Raw genomic sequence first — 12,375 nt, 5'->3', positions numbered from 1 at the left:
AAAAAAAGAGTTTCAGTAAAAAAAAAAAAAAATAACCTGTACATTTTGAGAAACCTATGCGTTGATGCTTAATTGATTAAATAACGAATTTTGTATATTTTAAGAGTTTTTTTTCCAAAATGCTTTTGAATTTTATTCCGTTTGGATTATTTTTTTCAGAGTTTATCAATTAACGCCATCTATCATTTTGAATTTTATAAAAATATGTAATTTTGAGCAAGAAAATTTAACAAGCAACTCACATCTAACTTTTTCTCCATGACAATGTTAAAAACAAATCTGACACAAAAATAACCACGTGATTAAATTAACTAAATTAACGATGAAATTAATGAGCTCAATTATGAACTTAATAAAATTGAGTTTAATATAATATATCAATTAAATTTGTTATAGAATGAATGTTAAAAATAGTTAGTTTAAAATTAACTCATCATCTATCACTAAGGAACAAGTTTGGGTCATTCCATATATACATGTGGGGTGTATTAAAGAACGTGGTAGATATTGTTTTTTAAATTATTTTTTGTTTTGTAAATGTATCAAAATATTATTATTTAAAAAAAATTATTTTTATGTTAATACATCAAAACGATATTAAAAGATTTTCAAAATGATATTAAAAACATCAAAAAAAAAAATTTGAATATAAAAAAATTTAATTTTAAAAAACATAGTTAAACCATAATACCAAACAAGGTTATAGTTGAGTTTTTTTTTCTATCATAAAAAAGGTATTCAAACGATGATAACCTAAATGAACCCGAGTTAACTTGACTAACTCGCAATCCAGGATAACCCCAGAGGAAGGTCAAGGGAAAAAAAATAAAAAGCTCAAGACTTAATAGCCTAATATCAAATGATGATATTAAAAAAAAAAAGTTAAATCAGGAAAATCTTTAAAATTAGCAGCTCTAGTCATGAGACCAAGATAATCATATAGAAGACCAGAAATAAGTCTTGAACAAAGTTTGTAATCATCACAAAACTAAAAAAGAAAATAAATAGTAATTAAAACAATAAGAACCAAATCTGGTATAAAAACTAATAAAATAAAATAATGAGGGACTTGATCAAAAAATAGAATAAAAAAATAAAAAGGATAAAAAAAAAAGCAATTAAAAGAATAAGAACTAAAATTGAATGAAAAAACAAATGAAATAAAATGTTGAAGGAAAAAATTAAAAGATAAAACAAATTAAGAAAATTAAAAAAAAACAATTAAAAAAATAAGAACTAAATTTGAAAAAAAAAATAAAATGTTGAGGGGCAAAATTGAAAGAAAGAAAAACAAGAAAAGAATAAAAAAGCAACAACAAAGAGAATGAGTAGCATATTTAATATAAAAACAAAACAAAATCAGATAGAAATAGATGAAACTGGAAAAAATAAAATCTAAAAAAGAATCCAAAAAAAAAACCAATAAGAAAAAAAGGATCATAGTTGAATTTTTTTTCCCTATTATTTTTTTTATCAAAATAATATCATTTTTATTTTATAGCTGAATAAAAAATCCAGCGATTAGCAATGAAAAAAATAATGTCAACACCCGTTTTGTTTTTTGCCATTATTTTTTTTTTATCAAAATAATGTTATTTTTACTTCATACACAATAAAAAAAAAATTCCGATTGACTCCAATAACCCATATTATTAAACTCAACACATAACCTGAGACATGATGGGGGTCGACTACTAAATTAGGTATTAAAAGTATGATAGAAAAAAAAGCGCATCAAATACAATATGAAAAATCAATGAAATTAAACAATAAGGGATTAAATTGGAAAAAAAAAACTAATAAAAAAAATAACTCAAAATAAAAAGGAATTGCAATCATAAGAATGTAATCAAATTCAAGAAGAAAAAAAATAAAATGAAATGATTACGGATTAAATCAAAAAATAAAATTCAATCAAAAAAAAGATTAAAAGCAAAATACATAGGAATTAAAAAAATGATATTCAAATTTGATAAAAAAAACTAAATGCTAAAAAATAAAATTAAAAAATAAATAAATTAAATTTGATATAATTAAATGAGTAAGGACTATTTTCAACTATGCAAGACCATCACATATTTTAAGGTGGAGAAGAGAGAAAAAAGGTGGAAGAAAAAAAATTATCGCAGGAGCTCCTACATTTTACCTCCATGAGCAGAAATAATGACCTCGCAGCTTCACTATATTAACTTCACGCTCATTAACCTGCGAGCCATAATAATGCAATTACCGAAACAGATTGTCTTTATTAACGAGCAATGCCCCCGTCATCATGTCCTTTTCTTTGCTTTTTGGAACTGCTCCGTCACTGGTGCTTTCGAGTGTGTTTGACATTGCGGTAGTTGTTGTGGTTATGATTTTAAAAAAATTGTTTTATAAAAAGTACTTTTAGTTGAGTTTAGTTTGAAAAAATAGGTGTTTGGTTAAAACTGTGGTTGAAATTGAAGTTGAAGAAAAAATAATTTAATGTTTTTGGTTAAAAATGAATTTTAAAATAATTTTAAAAATATATATTAGTACTCATGATTTTTAATTTAAATATTGTAGATTTAACTATTGTTATTTTATCATTAAATAAATCATACTTTATATAAAATATTTTTTTTATTATTCCATAAAACCATTTATAATTTCATTACATACGAAATACATCAAACAAAAACTATATTTTTTATAATATTTTTAGCATGTAATAAAATTAGATAAAATATTATCAGGTATAAATTTCACTCTAAACTAATTTTTTTTTTTAAATGTTAAAAAAATAACACACTAAAAAAAAAAAAAAAGAAGAGACGCAGGCAAGTGAACAGTGCAAGAGAGTGCACTGTTCACTAGTTTTTGAGTGAACAGTGCAGTTCTCCTGTACTGTTCGCATGAACAGTAAAGAGAAAAGCATGAAATTGATGCTTTCCATTTTCTGCGTTAAAAACGCAAAATTTAAGTGGGGCCCAGTGAACAGTAAAATGCTTTTTTTTTTTAACCAAACGGCTGCGCGCTGCGTTTTCCATGAAACGCAGCCGCAGAGCCAAACGGGCTCGAATCCTGTGTTAGAGTTCCACGGACGGGCAATCATCTATTCGGTACACGTCTGAATATTAATTTTGAAACAAAATTATTGGAAATAATGGTTGTTTACTCAAAATTCAAAAGTAAAATTAATTAACATGCATAGAAGAAAACATAAAATTCTATAAAGATGTAGTTGTCAAAAGGTAAGATTCAAGATCCAAAAGTAAAGAAATATGAAAGGAGATAACTTGATGTGATATGAAAAGGAAATGAAAAAGAAAAAGAAGGGGAAAAAAGGGGTTACAGGGAATGCATTGAAGTTCTGGATTTTTATATCTGATACTGTTAAAAAAATCTTGACAAAATAATTTTAATTGTATCATAAAAAACCATCAAATATGATTATAATTGGTTGATAGTTTTGTTTAAGATGAACCAAAACTTAAAATACATTAACTCAAAATTAATCTCAAACAAAGCCACTAAGCAACTTCAACATTGTTTTGTAGTATTTTATATGGTATGGTTAGAATTATCTCATGATATTAAAAGTGTTAAAAACAAAACACTAAAAATGTTACGGTGACTCATTCTTTCTTTCCCTCCTAATTTTTTCCCTGTTTGTTTCTCTCATTCTTTTGTTTCTTTCTCATTCCACCTCAGCTTATCTTGCAATCGTTTCTTTTTCTTCCCTTGTTCCACCTCATCTTATCTCTATTTTTATTTCTGGTTCATTGAATCTTAAATCTTGTATCTAACCATTAGATCTTAATAAATTTTTGTGTTGATTTTTATACATGTTAATTAATTTTAATTTGTATAAAACATGAATATTTGATTTGAGTTATTACAAAACCTAATACAGCAACAGATGTTACAAAATCAATATTAACAATCATATTAAAACTGAATTGTTTTCTAAATATTTTTCTATCATGAGTAGTTTTTCCAAAACTTTAATCATACTGTCATTTTTGTACCCTTTCTTCTCAAGATTTCCAGACCTCCTTTTCTGAATTCAAAAATGGCCCCCACACCCGCTCTCTTCTGCCTGGTCAATCACGAAACCTTAGCATAAATGCATTCAAAATATTCAGCCATTAAGGTAATCAAAGAACAGTACTCTCAGGGACATTGCCTTCTATTCTATGTTAACCACTCATCATATTTACACATCAGCATCACATTACATAAATCAAATTAAATTGGACCCTATCAACTACCAATAACCTTAAATGTCACTGCGAACCACCTTGCGTGCAACTATACGATAGGTCTGCCGACGAATGATGTTCAAATATGGCAGGTCCCGACTAAATTAACTTCAGAAACTGTACGGCTAATATGAACCCTATCTCCCCTTTCCACAATCCTGTCTTCTTACATCCTAGCCGAACTCATGAAGGCAAAGTGGCGCTCAGACATCCACGTATGATAAGAAAAGTCCTACCTTCGTCAAAAAATCTCACTTGCAATGAATTCCTCGCCACCAATAATTCATTACTCCATGAAATGCCGGCAGGTCTTCAATTGCCGGTTCCCCACCAAGAATTAGCCTCCCTCTACCTATATAATGCAAGACCCCAAAATCCTCAGGGAGACAATCAACTGTTTTCTAGTCCTGCTATCCAGCTCTCATGGCTTTGGATTTGAGCAAGAAAGAAATGATACAAGATTACACTGTAAAATGGGCAGCAATGATCGAAGCAGAGCAAATTGCAGAACGCCTTTAAATTGGCCACAACCATCATTTGCACCAATCCAGATTTGAGACCCGGATGGTAGTTGGAGCAACTGGTCCTTGACGAACACATCAAATAGATGGACTTCTGTCGAAAACGACTCTAGTACTTCAGCTCAGGAAGGTGGCTGGGGCATGTGCTTAAAATTGATGGCACATTCCTACCACAAACCGGGGAGGACTTCTGGGCATTCCCACTCGAGGAGTTGTCACACTGCTGTGGCTGTATAACAGGAACCGATGAATTGGCGTTGGCATTCTTTGAAGTTGTTATCGAGTTGCCACCACTAGATGGAGAGTGGTTACTAGATGATATTTGTTGCCCTTGTGGTGGCAAAGCAGACTTGGAACTTTGCCCAAATGATATTAGGCTACGGCCTTGTGGTGCTCTTCCTTGCTGCTGGGAAGCATTCTTATGAACTGTGTTGGATGCTGAGAGAGATGCAAGCGGGGATTGCATGGAAGGGGTTCTGGACGAGTTCTTCCACTGGGAATGTTGTGGAGTACTTCCCTGAGCTTGAGTTTGAGAAAAAATGGGAGTATTATTTGAAAACTTGGCATCAATGGAGGGCGAAGGCAGGCTGCTGGATGTTGGTGCTTTACTCTCGGCTGCACCAATAGGCTGCTGCAAAATATGTTGCTTCTGAAGCTGAACTAGCTGTTGTTGCTGAGAAGTTGTGCTTGAGTTAGCAGCCATTTGAATGCTCGTAGGTGTTGTGATGGAGCGAGAAGGCCAGTGTCCAGTGAAAGGAGATGGCACAAAGTCGAGAGTTCTAGCTGAATTATCGAAAATAAGTGTCTGCCCAATACTTGTAGATGGCCTTCCCATTGTAGCTTTTTTTCCATCGTCAGGATTGGTTGAACTGCCTCCAGTCTTCCCTTCAGACAGCTGGTGGTTCTTCTTTTGCGTGGCCTGAGCTGCTGGTACAACCTGGTACCCCTGCCATGTCATGTCTGGGAAGCTTTGTAAGATGGTAGGATTTTGTGCCATAGCTGAGAAATTAAGGTTCGAAGCTGTCTTGCTTCCATTGAAAGAGGCGAATGGCATTGCAAATGCTTGAGAGGGGATAAGCTCTACTCCACCCTTTAAATTCTTTTCCTGTGACAATTGATGTTGTTGCTGCTGCTTTTCACCATGATTTCCACCGCCACCAGCATTTGTAGAAGCCATTAAACCAAAGTTTGGCTGAAGAGGAATCATGAAATTAGGGCCATTAACACTCTTTTTCGAGTGAGAGGCTCGGGTATCAGCAATTATTGGGGTGCTCTCCCCACTCATCTCAGAATCAAGCTTCCGAGTGTGATGGGAAGGTATACGAGTCTTTGGCGGCTGCTGTGACTGCATCATTGTGGAGGTCAAAAAGTTATTGGTGCTAACATGTGCCCCCCGTGGTTGCTGACTTTGGGGTTGCTTGTGAGATGAGGATGAGCCACTTGAAGTACTTGCATTCTGATGTCCTGGTTGGACTATAGGTTGAGGTTGTTGCTGCTGAAGCTGGGATGGATGTAACATCTGAGATGAGTAGAAAGACCCGTTAAAGAAAGACAATGCTTGAGTAGGGGTTCCACCTCTGAATGTTGGGTTTCCAACAGGAGTGGGGATGGAGAATGGATAACCATTATTTGGTAGAATTGTAAAGTACGGAGCTTCATTGGCTGCCAAATTTGGGTAACTAAAGCTCACAGCTGCAGCCATCCCTGGCAATGCTGAAGAGTTTGTCGTTACTCCAGCTACAGCACTGCCAGACAATGATTCATTGTTGATTGGGGAAGCAGATTTAGAAGGCCCAGTTTGACTTGTCATTGCTGCTGTGGACGCTTGATGCTGATTGAGGGAGAAGATGAAAGCGGGGCCATGCTACAATTTAAAACAGAAGGCATCAATAACTTTACGAAGGCAAAACTTTATGACAATCTTAGCAAGGATCTACATAATAAACCAAATAAATTAAACCACACGGGGCAAGAGCATACCATTAAATTACCAGCTGGGGCTGGCTGTGGAGGCTGCTGCTTCTTCTGTGCTGCATCTATGAAGGTGGCACTCTCAGAGCCTCTATCATTTTGAGTAAAATCTGGAATGTTTGGCACCGCCTGCACTTTGTCCTGGGCAGAATTTAGATTCACAACTGGAAAGCTACTTTGCGATGGATGTCTGATTATCATGTTTTCCGCAGAAGGCATTACATTGAGGTTCTTGGGATTGGCTCCACATAGAGTAGCAGAGCCAGCTGCAGCTGGCCAGAAATGGTTCATCTTTGTAAATTGCTGTTGCAAGCGAATGTTGCAAGCAATATAATGATGGGTTGCACATCTCTTTGGCCGAGGTTGAGGGATAAACTGTGGAAGCTGAACATATTTCGATAATTCAATGGAGAATTCAAAATGAAGGTCGAAGATAAATGTCAAGGTTGAGGCTTTGGAAAAAAGAACTGATATACAATACCTGTAATGCCTTGGATGATCTGGTTGTCCCATCCATGGGCACAACTGTCTGAAAGGAAGTTGTGTATCTGCAAATAAACACGAGTTACTTTCTAATTATTCATCAATTCTGAGCAAGGAATATATAAAACAAAGATTGACAAGAAAATGAAGGTCTAGATATCGCACCCCAGAGGCAAAAGATTGCTACTTTGCCAGCTAGGTATGGCAATTGGCAAAGGCAACGAACCAGATTGAGCTGATAAAAGTGGAGGAAGAAATCGTCAATAATATCAATGGGTCAAAAACGTAAGCTATATGACAACTCTTAAAGTCATTACGCTGAACACCAAGCTGAAGCTTTGAATTACCAGCTGTCTCCACTTTAGGAACAGTAGCTTTAGGTTGCAGTTTCTGCTGCACATTGCGATTCGGCTTCTCAAAATCAAGTTTTAATCCACGCTTTTCTCTAACTGTCTTCGTCACCTTATCTTCAAAAAGAACCCCTTCCTTCTTCACCGGACTGTCCACCAATTCTTTATTCTTAACCATATTTTCCATTTTCTACAGCATAACAATAACATAGAATTGATTGGCTAAGTTCCAAGAAAAACAAAATACCACAAAATGTCAAATAGTCAAATCCAAGTTTTGACTAAAACAGGGGAGGTGAATTAGCAACAACTATATGCTCACCATTTCCGCATCTTGGGCTGCGGGCTTAGGATTCGAAGACAAATCAACAAAGCCATCACATTCTGGAGAAGACACCACCATGGGAGGAGGAGCCTGTTGGCAAGCCATAACTCGACTTGAGAAATCTCAACAGAAAAAATACCAAGGGAAATGTAATCGGATTGCAACAAGATAGATCCTCACCATCAGATCGATCTCCAACTTCTCCTCTCGCTGGCTGTCTACCTTTGACACGGTTGAAGTCCTTGAGAAACCCACCAGATAGAGTAAGGAAAAAGATGAGAAAATGGGATATCTAATTATATATCTGAAATGATCAAAAAAATAAAATTGGGATATCTAATTATACTCACGATTTTTTCAAAACGGAATCACGGAAATCAATATCCAATTTTTTGCTCACAGGTGATTTCTCTTCTGGCAATACAGATTTTTCCTTAGTCGATACCCCAGATTCTTCAATTGCCGGTTTTGAATCCTGTTGTGTCATTGCTTCCTCCTGTGACTCCAACCCAGACGCAAGTTTAGAAGCATCCATGTCATGTGAAACCTCACATGATTCTGAGTACAATGATGGTTTCCCCGATTTCGTTGCAGAAAATTCCATTTTTGCATCCTCCCTTTCACCTGTAACTGCAGAAGCGATTAAACTATTATGAACCATAACTGAATCAGTATCCATTTTCTGCTTCTTCGATGCTGCAAATGTCATTAGAAATGAAATCAAAACACAAATATCATTAAACATCCATCACCGAAATCTCAACTGAAAGCTAAATAGACTCACCTAAACCAATTAAATTATCCGAAGCAGAGGCATTATTTTGACTCAATATCGATGTCCGAGAAAAGTTTGAATTCGGAGATGATTTAGAATCATGAACGATTCCATTACAATCCATTGAATCAATCTTCCGTAAACCATTGTCAGCCTTCTCCTCGTTCTTAGGCCCGTGTGATTGCTTCTTTAAACCATACAAAACTTCTGCGATCTCAATCTCAAAATCTTCCTGAACTGAACTTGTAGAAGATTTCGACACTTTTGGAAGCCGAGTCTTGGGTCCACTTGATTTCTGAGAATAAACACAAAAAAAACAATCGCCATCCTTAAAATATAGTCTAAAATTAGAAAAATAAAACATCAACATAAGAAAAATACAAACCGTCTTTTTTATGACTGAAACAATCGACGAAGAAGGCGATGCAGCCTCAAAGCTCCTACTCGCCGCCGGTGAAGTCGAAGCTCGCCTGTCTTCACAACCAAATCCACCATTTCCTGATACCCAACTCTCATGTGACCTCTTCACAGAAGCTTCAAAGCCAAAAATCACTATTAATTCTGCCAAAAAAATCCAAGCAAAACACAACTACTCAATCTACAAACTCTTTTACCTGACCGGGCCTTTCTAGGTACAGAGACACCAATCATTTCGTCAGCAGCGACTCTAGAACCGGGAACTTGTTTTACAGCTCCCAGCGGCGACCGCAACCGAGAAACCTCTCCGTCTTCAATTTCATAACCATCTTCATAACCGATGCTTTCTTCTGTAGTCTCTTCTCCTTCTTCCTTATTACTTCCTTGTACTGACCTATCTCCTCCCCCTCCTCCTCTTCTTCTACTACGCTTATTCCTACTCAACAATTCTCGATCTCTTTCCCTCTTACTCCCTCCTCTATCTCTCAGCCTCGCCGATTCTTGTACCACTATATGTCCATCCTCCTCTGCAAGAAAAAGAGACAGAGAGAGACTATTTGAGTTAGTTACATAAACAGCTAACTCGGATATATATTGGAGAAACTTTAAGTTTTATACCAGTAGAATCTCTTGTAGTTCTCTGCTGTCGCCGTCTTGATAATCCGTTAGAGGCTGCCATGTTTGATGATGATCTCCTTCCTTCTCTATTTCTATCCATAAATTTTGACCACCTCTTCCTAACACTCAATATCTAACAGCTACCGGAAATTCACCATAATCGGCGGCGACAAAAAGAAGGTAAAATTTAAGATTTCTACAAATGTATGTTATCCGGAAGAGAAACAAACAAGAAGCACCTTATCAGAAAATGAATTGATGCTCTCTCTCTCTTTCTCTCTCAAAGTTTCCCTGTTTCTCTTCTCTTCTGCGGCTTTGGCTGACTGCCCTTCTCTCGTTTTTTTCTTTCACCTGGTTGTTCTTTTTTGTGCACTCATGTAAATCTCATCGCTTTTTTCTTCTTTTATTAGCGAACGTTATCATGTACATTCACTCAGCGCGTAAGCTACCCCCATACCAATGATGGACGGCTCAGATTAATCACTTTCTTCTTCGGGTTAGTCATTACCTTTGGATTGACATTTATCGGACGGCATGCGATGACAAGAGCCAACATAGCAGAACTGTCCCTATCTCTGTAGAATTTAGGAGCCACTGCATCAAATGAATGGCCACGTGTTATTTTATATATTTTCTGCATTTCATTCACGATCAGCATCTTCTCTCACGCGCACGCGCCTTTGCCACGTGAAGCGCACTCGTTTGAAGCTCAGGTTGCTGCAGGTCATTAAAGTGGACTCCACTGATAGGTACACTTGTCGAGTGCTTATTCGTGAGAAACCCCGAAAGCAAATATCTTATTCGTGGACTGCAGTCGGTTACCCGTGGAAAACTGAGAGCATGAACGTAAAGTCCACAAAAAGAGGATATAATAATCACGCGGGGCTTCGGTCCAGAGACAACCTCTCCAGCCGGTCAAAATCAGCAAGGCCCACTTCACAACTAAAGTGCTTTAGCGGGACCCGCAATTGAGTTGGGGAATAAGATTGCTTGTTTTGCTGGTAGAAGCCACAACTACCATTGAATAAGAATCCGACGTGGACATATCTTAATTTTGACGGACTCAATTACAAAAGCAAGTCTGACCTGGCACCTCACAACCAACTACCTCGTGCTTCACAGAGAAGCCCGAGACGTCCGTATGGTTCAATCAGACGGTCCGTATTCTTAACGCAGCATTCCAGGGTCTGGTGATTCCAATTATTCAACTCGAGGCTCTCGGTCACGGAAGTTGTGAGAATGCGATGGGGACCACCGATAGGATAGGAGGTCTTCAGACTTTCTGGCATTGATGACGTGGCCGTAAGATGATGTCACTCCCATTCGAATCCAGAGAGAAATAGCGTGCATCCGGCTCCATGATAAGAGGGGATAGAAAAGCAATGGTCGCAATCCTTTCATCTCCTGCTATGGGATTTCCTAGAAGTTGTGTAATGTAATTATATGCCCTCTTTGTTTTTTATTTTAAAAGCATTTTTAAGAAATTTTATTTTTTTATTTGCTCATTCATCATTCAAAAAATGTTTAAGAGTATATTCATCTTTAAAAATAATAATAATAATAATAGTAAAGTAACTTGTTTACCTCTAAGGTCAAAAAAATTATAATAGTTAACCAAAGCTTTTTTAATTTTCTTTTAGAATAAAATAAAAGGATATATCTACCCTTAGGAAAAAAAAATAAGGCATGCATTAGGGACATTCTTATCTTTTCACAAAGTTTTTTTTTTTGTAATTTCTAGACATGAAGGGTAATTTGGTATTTTTCATCGGTTAATTAATTTTTATTCAAGAAAATTATTGGTGTGTGTTCATTACACGCTAATATATGAGTGGCATCCACGTTGTTTGCATGACACATTTGATGTCTCCTAATGAAAAAATTTTCCCTTTCATCATGTTTTTAGAAGTGTCACCATGTGTCGTGCAAATTTGTTAATAGGTAATCAATTGAAAAATGGTAAAGGAAATTCTAAATAAAATAATGCATGATGTTAGCTGCAAAAAATATCACCAATGTATAATAATGTTATTTTGATCAAAAGTGGTGAAAACTTTGAGGAACATTTTATTATGATTATGAATGGGAGTCCATGATGAATTTCATTTAAAAATCTTGACAATTTAGGTAAATAAAAAAGTAATTAAATTTGGTTTTTTAGCATAAAATTACTCATTGTTCAGTTTTACGATATCAAGCATAATTTTCAATCCAATAGATGGATCTAATTAATTTTTATAACAAATCTCTTGATATATTATTCTATCATGGTTTAGAATTTCAAGTAAATTGGAGCTTGGGAAGGCCTTATTGTAGTGCCAATAATTGCATAAAAATACAGAAAAGAATATTAAGACAATTAGTAATGGCATTGTTATAAGTAAGTCAAAAAATCTCTTCCCTGTAAAAGAAAATAAAGCTCAAATATTTTCATTTTCCTTATAAAATTCTGATTTATCTTTCAAGTTAAGGATTTGGAGAGTGTTAGAGAGTGAATATGGCCAAGAGATACCACCTGAAAAAGCAATTTTAAAGAGGGGATAAGGTTGGGAAGTTGGGTTGTAAAGAAAAAAGGTTTAATTCAAAAATGGAGGAAGAAAAAATGGATGAAATGGCTATAGGAAACCACTCAGCCTTGCTATGGAAGTTATGGGTAAGTGGTTTTGACACTTGATTTTTCTTTTTTTCT

The 12,375-nt window shown here is 35.5% G+C and overlaps 1 protein-coding gene across 2 annotated transcripts; it reads right to left on the bottom strand.

Moving 5' to 3' along the window:
- Nucleotides 1–4,118: 4,118 nt before the first annotated feature.
- Nucleotides 4,119–10,077, bottom strand: LOC118061694 (protein TIME FOR COFFEE). 2 transcript variants are annotated; one of them, XM_035075226.2, is made up of 12 exons: nucleotides 9,687–10,077; nucleotides 9,266–9,595; nucleotides 9,037–9,185; nucleotides 8,661–8,946; nucleotides 8,227–8,572; nucleotides 8,057–8,117; nucleotides 7,874–7,966; nucleotides 7,549–7,741; nucleotides 7,367–7,436; nucleotides 7,200–7,266; nucleotides 6,728–7,102; nucleotides 4,119–6,611 (listed from the first exon to the last, which is right to left on the bottom strand). In XM_035075226.2, the coding sequence occupies exons 1-12, from the start codon at nucleotides 9,784–9,786 to the stop codon at nucleotides 4,857–4,859; spliced, it is 3,825 nt and encodes a 1,274-aa protein (XP_034931117.1). In that variant the 5' UTR covers nucleotides 9,787–10,077; the 3' UTR covers nucleotides 4,119–4,856. The 2 variants fall into 2 exon arrangements, with proteins under 2 accessions (XP_034931117.1, XP_034931119.1); XM_035075228.2 differs by having other exon boundaries at nucleotides 8,227–8,506.
- Nucleotides 10,078–12,375: the final 2,298 nt, after the last annotated feature.

Source organism: Populus alba, chromosome 5 (genome assembly GCF_005239225.2).
Source record: "Populus alba chromosome 5, ASM523922v2, whole genome shotgun sequence".
Lineage (NCBI taxonomy): Eukaryota > Viridiplantae > Streptophyta > Magnoliopsida > Malpighiales > Salicaceae > Populus > Populus alba.
Note: the sequence above shows the minus strand (reverse complement) of the source record. Positions and strands in the feature narration are given on the sequence as shown.

What these genes read in the sequence shown, in the direction of transcription:
- LOC118061694 (XM_035075226.2), bottom strand. Translation starts at nt 9,786, where the DNA reads ATGGATAGAAATAGAGAAGGAAGGAGATCATCATCAAACATGGCAGCC. An exon ending in TTTCAGTCATAAAAAAGACG is followed by an intron (nt 8,947 to 9,036) that starts GTTTGTATTTTT and finishes GTTTATTCTCAG; the next exon opens with AAATCAAGTGGACCCAAGAC. An exon ending in CAGCCCAAGATGCGGAAATG is followed by an intron (nt 7,742 to 7,873) that starts GTGAGCATATAG and finishes GTTATGCTGTAG; the next exon opens with AAAATGGAAAATATGGTTAA.